Raw genomic sequence first — 20,108 nt, forward strand, 5'->3', positions numbered from 1 at the left:
TTGCCAATGAACAGTAATATTTTGAAAACAGTCTTTTTTCTGAGCAGTAGGTCTAAACAGTGGGCTCAAAATATTTAGTCAACCATTCTGTGAACAGATGTGCTGCCATCCTGGCTTTGTTGTTCTACTTATAGAGCAAAGACAGAGTAGATTTAGCATAATTCTTTTTTTTTTCTTCTTCTTCTTTCCGAGATGGAGTTTCGCTCTTGTTGCCCAGGCTGGAGTGCAATGGCACGATCTTCTCTCACCGCAACCTCTGCCTCCTGGGTTCAAGCAATTCTACTGCCTCAGTCTCCTGAGTAGGTGGGACTATAAGCACGTACCACCATGCCTGGCTAATTTTTGTATTTTTTTTTTTTTTTTTTAGTAGAGACGGGGTTTCTCCATGTTAGTCAGGCTGGCCTCAAACTCCCGACTTCTGGTGATCCACCCACCTTGGCCTCCTGATTTAGCATAATTCTTAAGGCCCCTAGGATTTTTGGAATAGTAAATGAGATTGGCCGCAAGTTTAAGTCACCAGCTGCATTAGCTCTTAACAAGAGACATCCTGTCCTTTGAAGCTTTGAAGATAGGCATTGACTTTTCCTATCTAGCTATGAAAGTCCTGGATGGCATCTTCTTCCAACAGAAGGCTGTTTCATCTACACTGACAATCTGTGGTTTGGTGTAGCCACCTCCATCACTTATCTTCACTAGGTCTCTGGATAACTTGCTGCAGCTTCTCCATCAGCACTTGTTGCTTCATCTTGCACTTTTATGTTATGGATATGGTTTATTTTCTTAAACCTCATGAGCCAACCTCTGCTACTTTCCAACTTTTCTTCTGTAGCTTTCTCACTCCTCTTAGCCTTTGTGGAACTGGAGAGAGTTGGGGCTTTACTCTGGAGTAGGCTTTGGCTTGAGGGAATGCTGTGGCTGATTTGATCTTGCATCCAGACCACTCAAACTTTCTTCATATCAGCAATAAGGCTGTTTCACTTTCTTGTCATTAATGTGTTCACGGAAGCAGCACTTTTAAGTTTCTTTAAGAGGTTTGTCTTTGCATTCACAACTGGGCTAACTCCTGGGTGCAAAAGGCCTTGCTTTCAGCCTATCTCAACTTTGAACAGGCCTTCTGCACTAAGCTTCATCATCTCTAGCTTTCAATTTAGAGTGAGAGATGTGTGTCTCTTCCTTTCACTTGAACACTTAGGGGCCATTGTGGGTTATTAATGGTGTAATTCCACAGTTGTGTCTCAGGGACTAGGGAGGCCTGAGGGGAGGGAGAGAGATGGGGGCAGCTGGTCAGTGGAGCACATGGAACACACCTGACATTTATTATGTTTTCCGTCTTACCTGGGTGTGGTTGTTGGTTCCCCAAAACAATTACAAAGTAAAATCGAAGATCACTAAGTACAGATCACCATGACAGGCATAATTATAATGAGAAAATTCAAAATATTACAAGAATTACCAAAATGTGACACAGATATGAAGTGAGCACAAGCTGTTTGAAAATGGGACCCATTCATGTGCCCCAACGGAGTTGCCACAGACTTTCAATTTGTAAAAACAAGTGCAGTATCTGCGAGGCACAATAGAGCAAGGCGCAATAAAACGAGGTCGGCCTGTGCGTGCAAACCCCTCACAGAGCGCTGTAAACACATGTAGGAACGTCATGGAAAAGCCCGTTCTGAGCACCGGGCTACAGGGGGCGCTGGTGGGTAAACAGGTCATTTGGCGGCACAAAGCGGCTCACAGCGCATCTCTGAGGTAACGCGGTCACATTTACCTTTTCAGCATGTGCCGGGCCACAAACTGGGTCACTGAAAACCGCGGAAGTTCATTCTTCGCCCCCGGACCAGGCGGGCTGCGCCCTCAGGGAGCTGAGCGGTCCCCCTGAGGCCCCTTCGCTGCCCGCACAATTCAGCTGTGCCGACCCCAGCGCGGCGGGGCCGGGACCTGGTGAGCAGAGGAATCGTGGTGAGAAATGTGCACACGTCGTCCGGACAGACGGCCCCGTGAGTCTCCCGACAGAAAAGAGGACGGCGAGGCGGAGTCCTGAAGGCGAGGCTTGCAGAGGCGGGAGAACCAGGCAGACGGCCGCGGGCCTGCCGGGCTCCCGACGGCGACGAAGGCGGCGCCCCCCACACGCCTGCTCGGGGAAGGCGGAGTCTGTCAGCGCCGCCTGCGGGGTGTGGGAGCTGCGCGCTCCTTCCCTGTGGGGCGGAGCTGGCTGGAGCCGCTGCCTGAAGAAACTGGGCTGTGTCCTCCGCTCCGGGGAGGGGAACGTGGCCAGTGGAAGCCGAGTTCCTTCTGTTGCCTCCCGCAGCCCACAGCGAAGTCACTCTGAAGAGCATCTCGCAGGCCTGCGCTTCTGCTTCTCGTCGCCTTCTAGGCGGCTCTGACCTTGACACCCCTTTCCTGCTCTTGTTGTCTCCTCGAATCCTACAGGAAGGGAAATGGGGGTCCTGTTTTGAAACAAAATGGGAAAGAACCATAACCTTCAACTTCAGAACACTTCCAGTCTCCTGAAGATTTTTCACAGTCCGAGATCACCCATTTCCCAGGGTCCTTGAAATATTTCCTGGAGCCGCGCCTCTCCCAGTGCTCTGGCTGGAGACAGCAGCGGGGGCTGTCTTCCTCTGCGTCCTCGTGAACACCCAGTTTGGGGTGGAAGACTCAAAAAGAAAACCCAGGAACGCCCCATCCTGTCGTTCTCAGGGTCCCCCAGATCCCCGGGGCTTCCTCTCTCTGCCCCTGGTCTTCCTGCGTTTGTTTGACGGGCCCTGCCCGAGGTTTCCGGTTGCACCTGCGGGAAGGAGGAAAACTCTCGCCTGTTCCATCTTCCTAGGAGGGGAAATCTGAGGCTTTTTGAATGACCACCGTGTATCGCCTTAATTCTCCTTCACTTTCAGCGGTTTTGTCTGCCCCGCCTCAGGAAGACCGTCTGTGTTCTTTCCTCCATAGCCCGGGCACCGAAGGCACATGCCGTGCCTATAAATTTCCTGTCTGCTGTCAAACTCTAGGTGAGCTCGTTATTTCTTCAGTTTAATCTGCGCACGTTTCACCCTAGGAGAGACACTGCCCAGATGTGGTAGCTTTTCCTGACAGATGGCCCGAGGCTATTCTTGCCCTAAAACTTCAAATGCTCACTTAAAACCATCCTTCCTAACAACACAGGTTTTCCCATTTCTATGAGGTTGACCTTTACACCTGAAGAGTCATCAAAACCCAGCTGGTGATAAAGAAGTGACGATTTCAAAAAACGGAGGGAGAATGGAATCTGGTCTCTGGGTTTCAAGTAATTCCAGTTGCTTGATTTGGTCTCATTGGAATGTCTGAGCATTTGTGGAAAAGGCCCTTAACTCGATTTGCCGAACCCCATAAAGCAGGAACTGAACTGACATTTAAGTCTTACTTGTGTCCTTTAAATCTTTTCTGGAAAGATTTTTCTCTGGCTTCACTCTTACATTGCATGAAAACAGGCAGTGAACAAAGTGTTCATTCCAGCCTCATGTCGAAACCCCTGGACCATGTTTTTTCTCTTGTCTTTTTTTCTGAACTCCTTGCAGGTCAAGTCACAGGCCTTATTCTTATTATTATTTTTTAAAAGACAGATTCTCACTCTGTGGCCCAGGCTGGAGTGCAATGGCGCGATCTCAGCTCACTGCAACCTCCACCTCCCAGGTTCAAGTGATTCTCATGCTTCAGCCTCCCCAGTACTTGGGATTACAGGCACACCCCCACGCCTGGCTGAGGTCATAGGCTTTGTCAGCTGTACCCTCAGCCTCCCTGTGACCCAGCCACGGTTAGAGGTTGCTGTATTGACCCTGACAGTGACCCTTGCTCTTTGCAGTTGTGCCGCCCACTCTGCATTCCTATTCGCAGCAGCTCAATCTTGTCTCTTTCAAAATAATTTCAAACAACAATAATTATATATATGTATTAGGTACAATGTGAAGTTTTGATATATGTTTGCATTGTGAAATGATAGAATCAAGCTAAATAACATTACTGCACAAACATCTTTTTTTGTGAAGAAAACATTGAAAATCTGTTATTTTAGCAATTTTGAAATATGCAGTACAGTATGTTGACTATCATCACCATGCTATGCAATAGATCACTAGAGCTTCTTTAAAAGAAAAAAACACGCTTAACTTTATTTCTTCATTTTTCACTTAAAGCTTGATTTCATAAAACAAGTGTTTTTAAGAATTCTGCATCACAAGACAGCAGAAATATTCATTGCTTCACAGGTTCAAGTTATAGAAATTAAATCTGTAAATTTATTCAATATGGAAAGCTAGATGATGAAATAAATGTGTAAAGGACCCGGTAGAGCAATATTGCTTTGCTTATGGATTATTGGTTACTTTCAGGATTTAAATAAAGATTCTAAGTATTTAGACTTCTTTCATTGTATTTTATATTTAAATATCTCCCTACCTGTACTGAGTTAAGCTACTTGACCAAAATGTCTGATTTAGGGAAGCATTTCATTTTTTCCATCTACAGTTACCATCTGCAATGGAATTTACATTACGGTGCTGACAAAAACCTCCTGGTTCCTTTTGAACAATGTGCAATAAATTCATTATGTCAACCCCATGGTAAGTCAAACAGGTATCAAAAAACATGGAACAATTACACACAGTTCAGTAAAGTATAATATTGATTTTTCCCATGTAAACATTAACCAATGAAATAAAATGTATCAGCTGTAGTTGACTTGGTTTCAGGAAAACCACATTAGAAAATTATATTATCTTCCTCTTGTCATCCTCAGTTGTTGTGGGCCACCATGCTGTGAGCTGTGTGGATGTAGCAGTAAGTGAACGAAGGCAAACTTCCTCGGATTGGTAATGAACTGTGGTCCTCACTCTTCCATCTTCCAGGTACAACCAGATCTTTGCATAAATCACATATCAAATAAACATGAAAATTCCAACAGTTGCAGAAATGTCATTAACTGTGGGGCATCTGATCCCTGGATGGATTGTGTCCTGGATAGCTCTCTGAGGCTTTTCTCAGGGTCCACTGTCGTCTTCTCTCAGGGCACACTGTCTTTTCTCTGGGTTCACTGTCACCTTTTCTCTGGGTGCACTGTCATCTTTTCTCTGGGTTCACTGTCGTACTTTCTGTGAATTCACTGTCGTCTTTTCTTTGGGTGCACCGTCATCTTTTCTCTGGGTCACTGTTGTCTTTTCTCTGGGTTCACTGTTGTCTTTTCTCTGGGTTCACTGTTGTATTTTCTGTGGGTTCAGTGTCGTCTTTTCTTTGGGTGTATCATCAATTTTTCTGTTCATCATGTTGTCTTTCTCTGGTTCACTCGTTGTATTTTCTCTTGGTGTACCGTTGTTCTCTTTTCTCTTCAGTGGGAACTGGGCTATTTTTCTTCAGTCACTTGATTTATGCCGCTTCGCTTTTTAAGTTTGGTTCACTTATATTTTCGGTAATCATCGCCCTTTCCTCGTGAACTGTCATCTTTTCTCTGGGGTCATTGTCATCTTTTCTCTGTTCACCTATTGTCCTTTCTTCTTGGGTGAACTGTCATCTTTTCTAAGTCACTACATGTATTTTCTGGTTCATTGTTGTTTTTCTTTCTGTTTACCTTGTTACGCTTTTCTCTGATGAATTTAATATCTTTTCTTTAGGTTCTACCATTGTCCTTTCTGATTCACTTGTCACCTTTTCTCTGGTGCATCTGTCATCTTTTCCTGGTGTAACCAAGACTTTTTCTTCAGATGTTCACTGTTGTATTTTCCGTCTTACTCTTTATATTATTCTTTTTCCCCTGAGGATCACTTATTAGGTTTTCTCTGATTCGCAATACCGGTTTTTCTTCTCTGACTTCACCATCACCTTTTCTGATTCATCGTCATCTTTTTCTCGGTTCACTTGTTGTTTTTCTAGGTTCATCATCATCTTTCCTCTGGTGGTAATTATCTTTTCTTTTTGTCTATCACATCTTTTCTTTTTGTTCGATTCGTCAGAGTCGGTGTACTCATTATCTTTTTCTTCTTCTGTTCATTTGTCAGTTTTTCTTCTGTCTACCGTCGTTTTTCCTTTTCTTGGTTCATCAACTTCCTTTCACTTCTGTCTATCAGTATAAGTTGTTTTCTGGTAATATTTGGTTATCTTCTCTGGTGTGCACCATTAATCTTTTTCTTCTCCAGGTTCACCGCCTCTTTCCTCTGTCTATTCATATCTTTTCTGTGGGTGCATCTGTAGTCTTTTCTGTTCACTATCATATTTTCCTCAGTTCATCAGCGATTTTCCCTGTTTCACCGCCATCTTTCTGTGGGTTCATGTCGCTTTTTCTGTTCATCGTCAGTTTTTCTTCAGTTCACTCGTCACTTTTTCTGGTTCTCTTGTTGGTTCTTCTCTGTTCATTGTTAGTTATTTTCTCTGGTTGTCTATAGGAGCTGTTCTTGTGCTCTGTCTCACTAGTCCATTTTCTCGAGGTGTTCACCAACATCGCCCTGGGGAAATAAATTGTCATCTTTTTCAGTCTGTGTTGTCTTTTTCTAGGGTGCAATTGTCATCTTTTTCAGATCAGCATTATCTTTTCTCTGTCTACTCACAGAATTTTCTATGTTCACTGTTGAATTTTCTTACATTTTCATCATTATTCTTTTTCTTGTAAATGCACTGTCATCTTTTCTCTGGGTTCACTGTCATCTTTTCTCTTGATTGACTATCGTCTCTTCTCTGGTTTCACTGTCATCTTTTCTCTGAGTGCACTGATTGCCTTTTCTTCTGGTTCACGATCGTTTTTCTGTTCACTGTAATTCTTTTCTTCATTCATCTGTAGTCATTTCTTCTGTCTACTGTCCGTTGTCTGATTTCACTATAGTCTTTTCTCTTGGTTCACCGTCGTCTTTTCTCTGGGTTCGGTGTCGCCTTTTTTCTGGGTTCAGTGTGGCCTTTTCTCTGTATTCACTGTTATCTTTTGTCTGGGTTCATTGTTGTATTTTCTGTGGGTTCACTGTAGTATTTTCTCTGAATTCACATCTTTTCTTCTTTCTGGTTGTGACTCTGTTTTTCTTAGTTCACCTTTGTCTTTTCTCTGTTCACTGTTGTATTTTCCTGATTCAATGCGACCATCATCTTTTTCTGTGGGTGTAATCGGTTGTTTTTCTGGTAGGGTTCACCTTCGGTTTTTCCATTCATTTGTCTTTTCTCTGTCTTCATTGTTATCTTTTCTTCTAGGTTCATCAATGGTCATCATTCCTTCCGGTTCACTATCATCATTCCTCTCCATGCTCACTGTCATCTTCCCATTCCAGGTTCACTCTTGTTTTTCTTGTTCACTGCTGAGATATTCTGATTCACTGTCATCTTTTCCTCTGGCTCACGGTCATATGTTTTCTGCGTAATCCATCGCTCTTTTCTCTGGGTTCACTCTCATCTTTTCTCTGGGTTGACTGTCATCTTTTCTCGAAGAGCACTGTCGTGTTTTCTCTAGGTTCAACGTCGTCTTTTCTCTGTGTTCACTGTAATCTTTTCTCTATGTGAACTGTTGTCTTTTCTCTGGGTTCACTGTTGTATTTTCTCTGGGTTCACTGTCGAATTTTCTCTGGGTTCACTGTCGAATTTTCTCTGTGTTCACCATCGTCCTTTCTCTGAATGCACTATTGTCTTTTCACTGGGCTTACTGTAGTTATTTCTTTTGGTTCACTGTCGTCTTTTCTCTGGGTGTACTTTCATCTTTTCTCTGGGTTCACTGTGGCCTTTTCTCTGGGTTGACTGTTGTTTTTTCTCTGGGTTCATTGTCATATTTCCTGGGGGTTCACAGTTGTATTTTCCCTGAATTCACCATCGTCTTTTCTCTGGGTGCACTGTTGCACTGTTGTTTTTTCTCAGGGTTCACCTTTGTCTTTTTTCTGGGTTCACCAATGTCTTTCCTCTGGGTTCAATGTCATCTTTTCTCTGGGTTAACTGTGGCCTTTACTCTGGGTACACTTTTGTCTTTTCTCTGGGTTCACTGTGGCCTTTTCTCTGGGTTCACTGTTGTCTTTTCTCTGGGTTCACTGTTGTCTTTTCTCTGGATTCACTGTTGTATTTTCTGTGGGTTCACTATCGTATTTTCTCTGAATTCACCATCGTCTTCTCTCTGGGTTCACTGTCATTTTTTCTCAGGGTTCACCTTCGTCTTTTCTCTGGGTTCACTGACATCTTTTCTCTGGATTCACTGTCATCTTTTCTCTGAGTTCACTGTTGTATTTCCTCTATGTGCACTGTCATATGTTTTCTGGGTTCACTGTCATCTTTTCTCTACGTTCACTGTCATCTTTTCTCTGTTCTCAGTCGTCTTTTCTCTGGATTCACCATCACCTTTTCTTTGGGTTCACTTTCGTGTTTTCTCTAGGTTAATTTTTTTTATCTCTCAGTGCGCTATCATTTTTCCTCTGGGGTCACTACTGTCTTTTCTCTGGGTTCACTGCCGTCTTTTCTCTGTGTTCACAATCGTCATTTCTCTGGGTTCACTGTCATCTTTTTTGGGGGTTTACTGTTGCCTTTTCTTTAGGTTCATTGTCGTTTTTTTCTCTGTGTGCACTATCATCTTTTCTTTGGGTGCCCTCTAATTTTTTCTCTGGGTTCACTGTCATCTTTTCTTTGGGTGCACTCTCATCTTTTCTCTGGGTGCACGGTCATCTTTTCTCTTGGTTCACTGTTGTATTTTTTCTGGGTACACTTTCATCTTTTGTCTGGGTTCACTGTCATCTTTTCTCTGGGTTCACTGTTATATTTTCTTTGGGTTCATTGTTGTATTTTTTCTGGGTTCACTGTTGTATTTTCTCTGTTCACTGTTATTTTTTCTCTGGATTCACTGTTGTTTTTTCTTTGGGTGTGCTGTCGTCTTTTCTCTGGGTGCACCGTCATCTTTTCTCTGGCGTCACTGTCATCTTTTCTCTGGATTCACTGTATTTTCTGTGGGTTCACTGTCGTATTTTCTCTGGCTTCACTATCATCTCTTCTCTTGGTTCACTGTCATCTTTTCTCTGGGTTCACTATCGACTTTCCTCTGGGTGCACCATTATGTTTCTCTGCGTTTCTCTGTTATATTTTTTCTGGGTTCAATGTCGTCTTTTCTCTCGGTGCATTGTCATCTTTTTTCTGGGTTCACTGTTATCTTTTTCCTGGGCTTACCATCGTCTTTTTTCTATGTTCACTGTCAAATTTTTTCTAAGTTCACCTTCGTGTTTTCTCTGAGTTCACTGTTATCTTTTGTCTGGGTGTACCGTCGTCTTTCTCTGCATTTCTCTGTTGTATTTTCCCTGTGTTCACTGTTGTATTTTATCTTGATTCACTGTTGTCTTTTCCTGTGAAGTTCATCATCTTCTTTCCTCAAGGTTCCAGCTGTCTTTGTAAATTTACTATGCTTTCTCTGGGTTCCACTGTTGTATTTTCTCTGTGTTCACTGTCGTCTTTTGCTAAAGTTCACTGTTTTCTTTTAAGTTTCGCTGTCATCTTTTCCTCTTGAATTTTCCTCGTCTTTTCTCTAGGGAGTCGTATTTGTATGCGGGTTTGCTGTGTTTTAATACGGGTTTACTTTTGTGATACTTATATACGGCTCGCGGTGGTTGCGGTTTATGCGTTGGCTTGGTTTGGCGATGACATGCCGGGTTAACGGTAGGGTTTGCGCAGCGGATAGTAAACATCAGACGGTTTGCTGATAAGTATGCTGCGGGTGCTCTTGTTTGTGCTTATACTTGGGTTTTATTAAATAACCGCGGCCCGGGTTGCTGTGGTCTTGTCTGCGAGTTTGCATTAAGTAACGCGGGTTTGCGCGATGTGCGGGTTCGCGTTTTAACGGGTGCTTGCGTGGTGACGCTTGGCGGATGGCTGTAAATGCTGTAAATTTACTTTGTTTAACTTATACGGGTTTGCTTTGTTTGCATTAATATATAGGTTCTGCTTTGTCTTTTCTCTGGCCTCACTGTTTCTCTAGGTTTTACTGTTGTATCTTTTCTCTAAGTTTTACTATTTTTTTCTCTGGGTTCACCTTTGTCTTTTCTCTGGCCTCACTGTTTTCTTTTCTCTAGGTTTACTGTCATCTTTTCTCTGGGTTCACTGTTGTCTTTTTTCTGAGTTCACTGTCATGATTTCTCTTAGTTCACTGCTGTCTTTTCTCTGGGTGAACCTTCGCGTTTTCTCTTCGTCTGCTGTCGTCTTTTCTCTGGGTTCACTGTTTTATATTCTCCGGGTTCACTGTCGTCTTTTCTTTGAGTGCACTATTGTCTTTACTCTCGTTTCATTGTCTTTTCTCTGAAAGCAATGTTGTCTTTTCTCTGGGTTAGCCATCTGTTTTCTCTGGGTTCACTGTCATATTTTCTCTCGATTCAGGGTCATATTTTCTCTGGGTTCACGTTGTATTTTCTCTGTGTTCTTTTTTCGTCTTTTCTGTGGATACACGATCATCTTTTCTCTGGGTGTACTCTCATCTTTTCTCTGGAGTCACTTCTGTATTTTCACTGGATTCACTCTCACCTTTTTTATTGGGTCACTGTCATCTTTTTTTGTGGGTTCACTGTTGTCTTTTCTCTGCATTCACCATCATCGTTTCTCTGGGTGCACTGTTGTCTTTTATCTGGGGTCGCTTTTGTATTTTCACTGATTCACTGTCATCTTTTTTCTTGAGTTACTGTCATCTTTTTTCTGGATTCACCGTTGTCTTTTGTCTGGGTTCACTGTCATCTTTTCTCTGGGGTCGTTGTCTTTTCTTTGGGTACACGCTCCTCTTTTATCTGGGGTCCTGTTGTCTTTTCTCTGGGTTCACTGTCTTATTTTCTCTGGGTTCCTCATTGTCTTTTCTCTGGGTTCACTGTCACCTCTTCTCTGGGTTCACTGTCATACTTTCTCTGAGTTCACCGCCATCTTTTCTCTGGGTGCGCAGTCATATTTCTCTGCCTTTCTCTGTTGTATTTTTTTCTGAATTTACTGTGTTTTTCTCTGAAAGCACTCTCATCTTTCCTCTGGGTTCATTGTCACGTTTTCTCTGGGGTCACTGTTGTATTTGCTCTGGATTCACTGTCTTGTCTTCTCTGGGTTCACTGTCTTCTATTCCCTTGGTTTACTGTCATCTTTTCTCTGGGTTCATTGTCATCTTTTCTCTGTGTTCATTGTTGTCTTTTCTCTGGGTGCACTGTCATCTTTTCTCTGGGTTCACTGTTATATTTTCTCTAGGTGCACTGTTGTATTTTTTCTGGGTGCACTGTTGTCTTTTTTCTACATTCACTGTCGTCTTTTTTCTAGGTTCACTGTCATCTTTTCTCTGTGTTCTCAGTTGTCTATTCCCTAGGTTCATCATCATCTTTTCTTTGAGTTCACTTTCATCTTTTTTCTAGGTTCATTTTCTTTTCTCTCGGTGCACTATCATCTTTTCTCTTGGTACACTATCATCTTCTCTCTGGCTTCACCATTGTCTTTTTTCTGGGTTCACTGTTGTGTATTCTCTGTGTGCACTTTTGTCTTTTGTCTGGGTTCACTATCTTTTATCTGGGTTCACTGTTGAATTTTCTTTGGATTCATTGTTGTCTTTTCTCTGGGTTCACTGTTGTAGTTTCTCTTTGTTCACTGTCATCTTTTCTATGGTTTCACTGTTGTTTTTTCCTCCAGTGCACTGTCATCTTTTCTCTGGGTGCACCATCATGTTTTCTCTGGGGTCACCATCGTCTTTTCTCTGGGTTCACTGTATTTTCTGTGGATTCACTGTCCTATTTTCTTTGGCTTCGCCATCGTCTATTCTCTGGGTTCACTGTAATCTTTTCTCTGGGATCACTGTCCTACTTTGTCTGAGTCCACCGTCATCTTTTCTCTGGGTGTACCATCATGTTTCTCTGCATTTCTCTCTTGTATTTTTTCTGGGTTCACTGTCATCTTTTCTCTGGGTGTACTTTCATCTTTTTTCTGTGTTCACTGTTGTCTTTTCTCTGGGGTCACTCTTTAATTTTTGGATTCACTGTATTCTTTTCTCTGGGTTCACTGTTGTCTTTTCTCTGGGTTCACTGTCATCTTTTCTGTGAGTTCACTGTTGTATTTTCTCTGGGTTCACTGTCATCTCTTCTCCGCGTTCACCGTTATCTTTTCTTCAGATTCACCATTGTCATTTCTCTGGGTTCACTGTCTGTTCTCTGGCTTCACTGTCATCTTTTCTCTGGTTTCACTGTCATCTTTTTTCTTTGTGCACCATGTCTTTTCTTTGGGTTCACTGTTGTATTTTCTCTGGGTTCACCATCGTCTTTTCTCTTGGTTCACTTTCTTCTGTGGGTGCCCGAATCCTCATCTCTGGGTTCTTTTTTCCTCTATTCTTTGAGTTCATTATTTTCTTTTCTCTTCATTCTTTATCCATTTTTCTCTAAGCTTGGTCGTCATTTCTCTGGGAGTTCACTGTTGCCTTTTCCGTGCATCTTCTTGTTTTCTCTTGATTCACTATCATTCTTTTTCTCTGGTTTCTGTTGTATTTTCAGTTCCACTATCATTGTTCTCTTTCGGTGTGCCGTCATCTTTTCTGGGTTAACTGTCATCTTTTTTCCTGGAGTTTACCATCGTCTTTTTGCTACATTGCACATTTTCTCTACGTTAATCATTGTCTTTTCTCTGGAGTTCACTGTCCTTTTCTCTGGGTGCACGTATCTTTCTCTGCATTTGTCAGGTTTGTATTTTCTCTGTGTTCATTGTTTATTTGTCTTTCAATTCCACTATCCCTGTTCCTCTATCATCTTTCCATCCATCTTTCCCTTCCATCTTTCTCCGTTCCTATCTTTTCCGTTTACTATTTTCTTCCATTCCACTATCTTCTTTCGTTCCACTATTATTATTTCTTCATTTTATCCATCTTTCATTTCCTTGTTCCTTTATCTTTCCTTCAAATTCCTATTTTCTTCCATTCCTTTTCTCTCTGTTCATTGTTGTACTTGCTCTGAGTTCACTGTCGTCTTTTCTCTGGGTGTACCACCATCCTTCTCTGCATTTCTCTGTTGTATTTTTTCTGGGTTCACTGTCGTCTTTTCTCTGAGTTCACTGTCATCTTTCCTCTGGCTTCACTGGCGTCTTTTCTCTGGATTCACTGTCGTGTTTTCTCTGGGTTCACTGTCATCTTTTCTCTGAGTTCACTGTTGTATATTCTCTAGGTGCACAATCGTATTTTTTCTAAGTGCACTGTCGTCTTTTCTTTACATTCACTGTCGTCTTTTCTCTAGGTTCACTGTTGTCTTTTCTTGGTGTTCACAGTCATCTCTTCTCTGGGTTCACCATCATCTTTACTCTGGGTTCACTGTCATCTTTTCTGTCGGTTCAGTTCGTCTTTTCTCTGAATGAACTATTATCTTTTCTCTGGGTTAACTGTTGTCTTTTCTCTGGGTGAACCTTTGTGCTTTCTCTTGGTCCACCATCATATTTTCTCTGAGTTCACTGTTGTACACTCTCTGGGTGCTCCATTGTTTTTTTTCTCTGGGTTCTCTGTTGTCTTTTTCCTGTGTTCACCATCATTTTCTTCTACATTCACTGTCGCGTTTTCTCTCAGTTTGGCGTCGTGTTTTTTCTAGGTCCACTGTTATCTTTACTCCTGGTGAATCATCATCTTTCTCTGTGTTTCTCTATTGTATTTTGTCTGGGTTCACTGTTGTATTTTCTCTTGATTCACTGTCGTCTTTTCTCTGGTTTCTGTGTTGTGCTTTCTCTGGGTTCACCGTCATCTTTTCTCTGGGTTTGCTGTTGGTCTTTCTGTTGGCTCATGCGATGCATTTTTCCGGGTTTATTTTCTGTTCTCTGGGTTAACTGTCGTCTTTTCTCTCAGTTCCCTGTTGTCATTTCTCTGGGTGCACCATCGACTTTTCACTGGGTTCGCTGTTGTGTTTTCTTTACATTCATTGTTATCTTTTCTCGTCCACTGTCATCATGTCTCTGTGTTAGTTGTTGTCTTTTCTTTGTGTGCACCTTCATCTTTTCTCTGGGTTCACCTTCGTCTTTTCTCTGGATTCACTGTCATCTTTTCTCTGATTTCACTGTCGTCTTTTTTTTTTCTGGGTTCACTGTCATCTTTTCTCTGGGTACACTATCATCTTTTCTCTGGGTTCACTATTGTCATTTCTCTGGGAGTACTGATGTCTTTTTTCTGGGTTCACTGTCATCTTTTCTCTATTTGCACCATCATATTTTTTCTGGGAGCACTGTCATCTTTTCTTTATGTTCCCTGTCGTCTTTTCTCTAGGTTCACTGTTGTCTTTTTTCTGTGTTCACAGTCGTCTTTTCTCTGGTTTCACCATCATCTTTTCTTTGAGTTCACTGTCATCTTTTCTCTAGGTTCATTGTTATCTTTTCTCTAAGTGCACTATTATCTTTTCTCAGGATTAACTGTCATCTCTTTTCTGCGTTCTCTGTCATCTTTTCTCTGTGTTCACAGTCGTCTTTTCTACAGATTCACCGTCATGTTTTATTTGGGTTCACCGTCGTCTTTCCTCTGTCTTCATTGTCACCTTTTCTCTGGGTGCACTATCAATTTTTCTCTGGGTGCACTATCATTTGTTGTCTGAGTTCACTGTTGTCTTTTCTCTGTGTTCACAGACGTCTTTGCCCTGGGTTCACTGTCATCTTTTCTTTGGGGTCACTGTCATCTTTTCTCTAGGTTCATTATCGTCTTTTTAGTGGGTACATTATTATCTTTTCTCTGGGTTCACTGTTGTCTTTTCTCTGGGTTCACTGTCATCTTTTCTCTCGGCACACCGTCATCTTTTTCTGTTGTGCACCATCAGCTTTTCTCTGGCTTCACTGTCGTCTTTTCTCTCAGTGCACTGTCATCTTTTCTGTGCGTTCACTGTCATCTTTACTCTGGGTGTACCATCGTCTTTTCTCTGTGTTCACCATCATCTTTTTTGCTGGGTTCACTTTTGTATTTTCTCTGAATTCACTGTCATCTTTTCTCTGGGTGCACTGTCATCTTTTCTCTTAGTTCATGGTCATCTTTACTCTGGGTGTACCATTGTCTTTTCTCTGGGTTCATTATCATCTTATTTCTTGATTCACTGTCATATTTTTTCTGGGTTCACTGTCGTTTTTTCTCTGTGTGCGCAGTCATCTTTTCACTGGGGTCAGTGTTGTCTTTTCTCTGGGTTCACTGTTGTCTTTTCTCTGGGTTCATCATCGTCTTTTCTATGGGCGCACTGTCATCGTTTCTCTGGGTGCACCATCATCTTTTCTCTTGGTTCAGTTTTATTTTCCATGGGTTTACCGTCATCGTTTTTCTGGGTTCACTGTTGTATTTTTTCTGGGTGCACTTTCGTCTTATGTCTGGGTTCATTATCATCTTTTCTCCAGGTTTACTGTTGTATGTTTTTTTGGTTTCATTGTTGTCTTTTCTCTGGGTTCACTGTTGTATTTTTTCTGTGTTCACTGTTGTCTTTTCTCTGGGTTCACTGTTGTTTTTTCTTTGGGTGCACTGTCATCTTTTCTGGGTTAACATCATCTTTTCTGTGGGGTCTCTGTCATCTTCTCTGTGGGTTCACTGTATTTTCTGTGGGTTCACTGTTGTATTTTCTCTGGCTTTAACATGGTCTATTCTCTGGGTTCACTGTCATCTTTTCTCTGGGTTCACTGTCGTAGTTTCTCTGAGTTCACCGTTGTCTTTTCTCTTGTGTTTCTCTGTTGTATTTTTTTCTGGGTTCACTGTCGTCTTTTTCTTGGGTACGCTTTCGTCTTTCTTCTGTGTTCACTGTCATCTTTTTTCTGGGGTCACTGTTGTATTTTCTCTGGATTCACTCTCTTCTCTGGGTTCACTGTCATCTTTTCTGTGAGTTCACTGTTGTATTTTCTCTAGGTTCACTCTCCTCTCTTCTCTGCGTTCACTGTTATCTTTTCTTCAGGTTCACCATCATCATTTCTCTGGGTTCACTGTCTGTTCTCTGGCTTCATTGTCATCTTTTCTCTTTCTTCACTGTTGTGTTTTTTCTTTGTGCACCGTTGTCTTTTTTTTGGTTGTGCTGTTGTATTTTCTTGGTGTTCACCATTGTCTTTTCTCTTGGTTCATTTTCGTCTTTTCTGTGGGTGCACCGTCCTCTCATCTCTGGGTTCTTTGTTCTCTGTTCTCTAGGTTCACTGTTGTATTTTCTCTTCATTCATTGTCATTTCTTCTCTGGCTTCACTGTCATTATTTCTCTGGGTTCACTGTCGTCTTCTGTGTGGGTGCACTTTCGTGTTTTCTCTTGGTCCACCATTGTCTTTTCTCTGGGTTCACTGTTGTATATTTTCTTTGTTCACTGTTGTCTTTTCTCTCGGTGCACCGTGATCTTTTTTCTGGGTTCACTGTTGTCTTTTTCCTTGGTTTACCCTCATCTTTTTTCTATGTTCACTGTGACATTTTCCCTAAGTTCACCGTCATCTTTTCTGTGGGTTCACTGTCATGTTTTGTCTGGGTGTACTTTCATCTTTCTCTGCATTTCTCTGTTGTATTTTCCCTGTGTTTGCTGTTGTATTTTTTCTTGATTCAGTGTTTTTTTTCTTGGTTCACTGTCATATTTTCTCTGGTTTGACTCTCGTGTTTTCTCTGGGTTCACCATCTTCTTTCTTCTGGGTTCACCGTCATCTTTTCTCTAAGTTCACTGTTGTCTTTTCTCTGGGTTCGATGTTGCATTTTCTTTGGGTTCACTGTTGTCTTTTTTCTAAGTTTACTGTTGTTTTCTCTTTAGGTGCACTGTCATCTTTTCTTTGGGTGCACCGTTATCTTTTTTCCTGGGGTCACTATTGTCTTTTCTCTGGGTTCACTGTATTTTCTGTGGGTTCACTGTCATATTTTCTCTGGATTCAACATTGTCTTTTCTGTGGGTTCACTGTCATCTCTTCTTTGGTTTCACTGTCATACTTTCTCTGAGTTTACAGTCATCTTCTCTCTGGGTGCACTGTTATCTTTCTCTGCATTTCTCTGTTGTATTTTTTCTGGGTTCACTGTCATCTTTCTTCTAGGTACACTGTCGTCTTTCCTCTGGGTTCACTGTCATCTTTTCTCTAGGTTCACTGTCGTCTTTTCTCTGGGTTCACTGTTGTCTTTTCTCTGAGTTCACTGTTGTATTTTCTCTAGGTGCACTGTCCCATCATTTCTGGGGGCACTGTCATTTTTTCTCTACATTCACTGTCATCTTTTCTCTGGGTTCCCTGTCATCTTTTCTCTGGGTTAACTGTCGTCTTTTCTCTGTGTTCACTGTTGTTTTTTCTCTGGGTTCATTGTCGTCTTTTCACTGAATTCACTCTCGTATTTACTCTGGATTCAGCATTGTTATCTCATCTTTTCTCCAGGTTCATTCTTGTCTTTTCTCTGTGTTCACAGTTGTCTTTTCTCTGGGTTAATCATCGTCTTTTCTCTGGGTTCACTGTCGTCTTTTCTCTAGGTTCACTGTCATCTTTTCTCTGGGTGAACTATGTTCACCTTCATCTTTTCTCTGGGTTCACTGCTGTCTTTTCTTTGGGGTTACCGTCCTCTTTTCTCTGGGTTCACTGCCATCTTTTCCCTGGGTTTACTGTCATCTTTTCTCTGCATTCACTCTCGTCTTTTTTTGGGTGGACCCTCGTCTTCTTCTTGGTGCACTATGTTCTTTTCTCTGGTATCACCGTCATCTTTTCTCTGGGTTTACCAGTCTCTTTTCTCTGGGTTCACTGTCGTCTTTTATCTGAGTTCACTTTTGTCTTTTCTCTGGGTTTACTGTCATCTTTTTTCTGGGTGGACCATCATCTTTTGTCTGGGTGCACTGTCATCTCTTCTCTGGTTTCACCGTCGTCTTTTCTCCAGGTGCAGTGTCATCTTTTTTTCTGGGTTAACCATTGACATTTCTCTGGGTTCACTGTCATATTTTCTCTGGGTTCACTGTTGTGTTTCCTCTGGGTTCACCGTTGTACATTCTCTGGGTTCAGCATCATCTTTTCCCTGGGTTCACTGTCATCGTTTCTCTGGGTTCACCAGAGTCTTTTCTCTGGGTTCACCATCGTCTTTTCTCAGGGTTCCCTTTCATCTTTTTTCTGGGTTCACTGTTTGTTTTTTCTCTAGCTGCACCTTCATCTTTTCTCTGGTTGAACTGTCATCTTTTCTCTGGATTCACTGTCATCTTTTCTCTGGGTTAACTGTCGTCTTTTCTCTGTGTTCACTGTTGTTTTTTCTCTGGGTTCATTGTCGATCTTTTCACTGAGGTCACTGTCGTATTTACTCTGGATTCACCATTGTTGTCTCTGTGGGTTCATCATCGTCTTTTCTCTGGATTCACTTTTATTTTCTCTGGGTTCACTGTCATCTTTTCACTGGGTTCACTGTAGTGTTTTCTCTGGGTTCACTGTTGTTGATTCTCTGGGTTCACTCTCATATTTTCTCTGGATGCACCGTCCTGTATTCTCTGGGTTCTGTTTTATCTTTTCTCTCGGTTCACTGTAGATTTTTCTCTGGGTTCACCATCATTTATTCTCTGGGTTCTGTTTTATCTTTTCTCTGGGTTCACTGTCATCTTTTCTCTGGGTTCACATGTTCACTCAGGGTTTCCTGTTGTCTTTTCTCTGGGTTCAGTGGCATCTTTTCTCTGGGTGCACTAAGATCTTTTCTCTGGGTACCCTGATGTCTTTTCTCTGGGTTCACTCTTGTATTTTCTCTGGATGCACAGTCATCTTTTCTCTGTGTTCACTATCATCTTTTCTCTGGGTCAGTGTCGTATTTTCTCTGGGTTCACAGTCGTCTTTTCTCTGGGTTCACAGTCGTCTTTTCTCTGGGTTCACCTTTGTCGATTCTCTGGGTTCACTGTCGTCTTTTCTCTGGGTTCACCGTGCTGTATTCTCTGGGTTCATTTTCATCTTTTCTCCGGATTCACTGTAGAATTTTCTCTGGGTTCACTGTTGTCTTTTCTCTGGGTTCACCATCGTCTTTGGCTGCACCTTTGTCCTTTCTCTGGGTTCACTGTTGTATTTTCTCTGGGTTTACTGCCGTCTTATCTCTGGATGCACCATCTTCTTTTCTCTGGAATCACTCTTGTCTTTTCTCTGGGATCACTGTTGTATTTCCTCTGGATTCCCGGAGGTCTTTTTTGCTGGTTCACTGTTGTCTTTTCTGTGTGTGCACTGTGATGTTTTCTCCGGCTGCATTGTGGTATTTTTCCCAGGTTCCCTGTCATCTTTTCTCTGAGTTTCCTATTGTATTTTGTCTAGGTTCACTGTCATCTATTCTCCGAGTTCAGTGTCATCTGTTTCCTTGGGTCACCATCATCTTTTCTCTGGGTTGACAGTCTTTCACATGGGTGCACTGTCATCTCTTTTCTGGATTTATCATCGTCTTTTTTCTGGGTTCACTGTTATATGTTCTTTGGGTTTAACCTCCTCTTTTCTCTGGGTTCACTTTGTGTTTTCTCTGGGTTCACTGTCATCTGTTTTCTGGGTGGATGATCATCTTTTGTCTCGGTGCACTATCATCTCTTCTCTGGCTTTATCGTCATTTTTTCCTCTGAGTTTACCATCCTCTTTTCTCAGGGTTCACTGTCATCTTTTCTCTGGGTGGACCGTCGTTTTTTGTCTGGGTGCACTATCATTTCTTCTCTGGGTTCACCGTCGTCTTTTCTCTGGGTTCAATGTCATCTCTTCTCTGGATTCACTGTAGTATTTTCTCTGGGTTCACCATTGTTGATTCTCAGGGTTCACTGTCATATTTTCTCTGGGTGTACCATCTTCTATTTTCTGGGTTCAGTTTTATCTTTTCTCTGGGTTCACTGTAGAATTTTCTCTTAGTTCACCTTCATCTTTTCTCTGGGTTTGCCATCATCTTTTCTCTGGGTTCACCATCATCTTTTCTCTGGATTTACCATCATCTTTTCTCTGCATTCACTGTTATCTTTTCTGTGGGTGTACTATGCTCTTTTCTCTGGGTACACTGATGTCTTTTCTCTGTGTTCTCTGTTGCCTTTTCTCTGGATTCACTGTTGTGTTTTCTCTGGGTGCACCATCGTTTTTTCTCTGTGTTCACTGTCATCTTTTCTCTGGGTCACCATCGTATTTTCTCTGGGTCCACCATTGTCTTTTCTCTGGGTTCACCATCATCTTTTCTCTGAGTTCACCGTCATCTTTTCTCTGGGTTCACTGTCAAATGTTCTCTGGTTGCACTGTCA

At 42.0% G+C, this 20,108-nt stretch overlaps 1 protein-coding gene across 1 annotated transcript; it reads left to right on the forward strand.

The window, feature by feature from the left end:
* The first annotated feature begins 1,657 nt into the window (after positions 1-1,657).
* Positions 1,658-5,279, forward strand: LOC116275428. Its single transcript, XM_031667619.1, has 3 exons — positions 1,658-1,703; positions 1,753-3,008; positions 4,772-5,279. The coding sequence occupies exons 1-2, from the start codon at positions 1,658-1,660 to the stop codon at positions 2,385-2,387; spliced, it is 681 nt and encodes a 226-aa protein (XP_031523479.1). The 3' UTR covers positions 2,388-3,008; positions 4,772-5,279.
* Positions 5,280-20,108: the final 14,829 nt, after the last annotated feature.

The sequence above is a fragment of the Papio anubis genome, chromosome 6, assembly GCF_008728515.1.
Source record: "Papio anubis isolate 15944 chromosome 6, Panubis1.0, whole genome shotgun sequence".
NCBI lineage: Eukaryota > Metazoa > Chordata > Mammalia > Primates > Cercopithecidae > Papio > Papio anubis.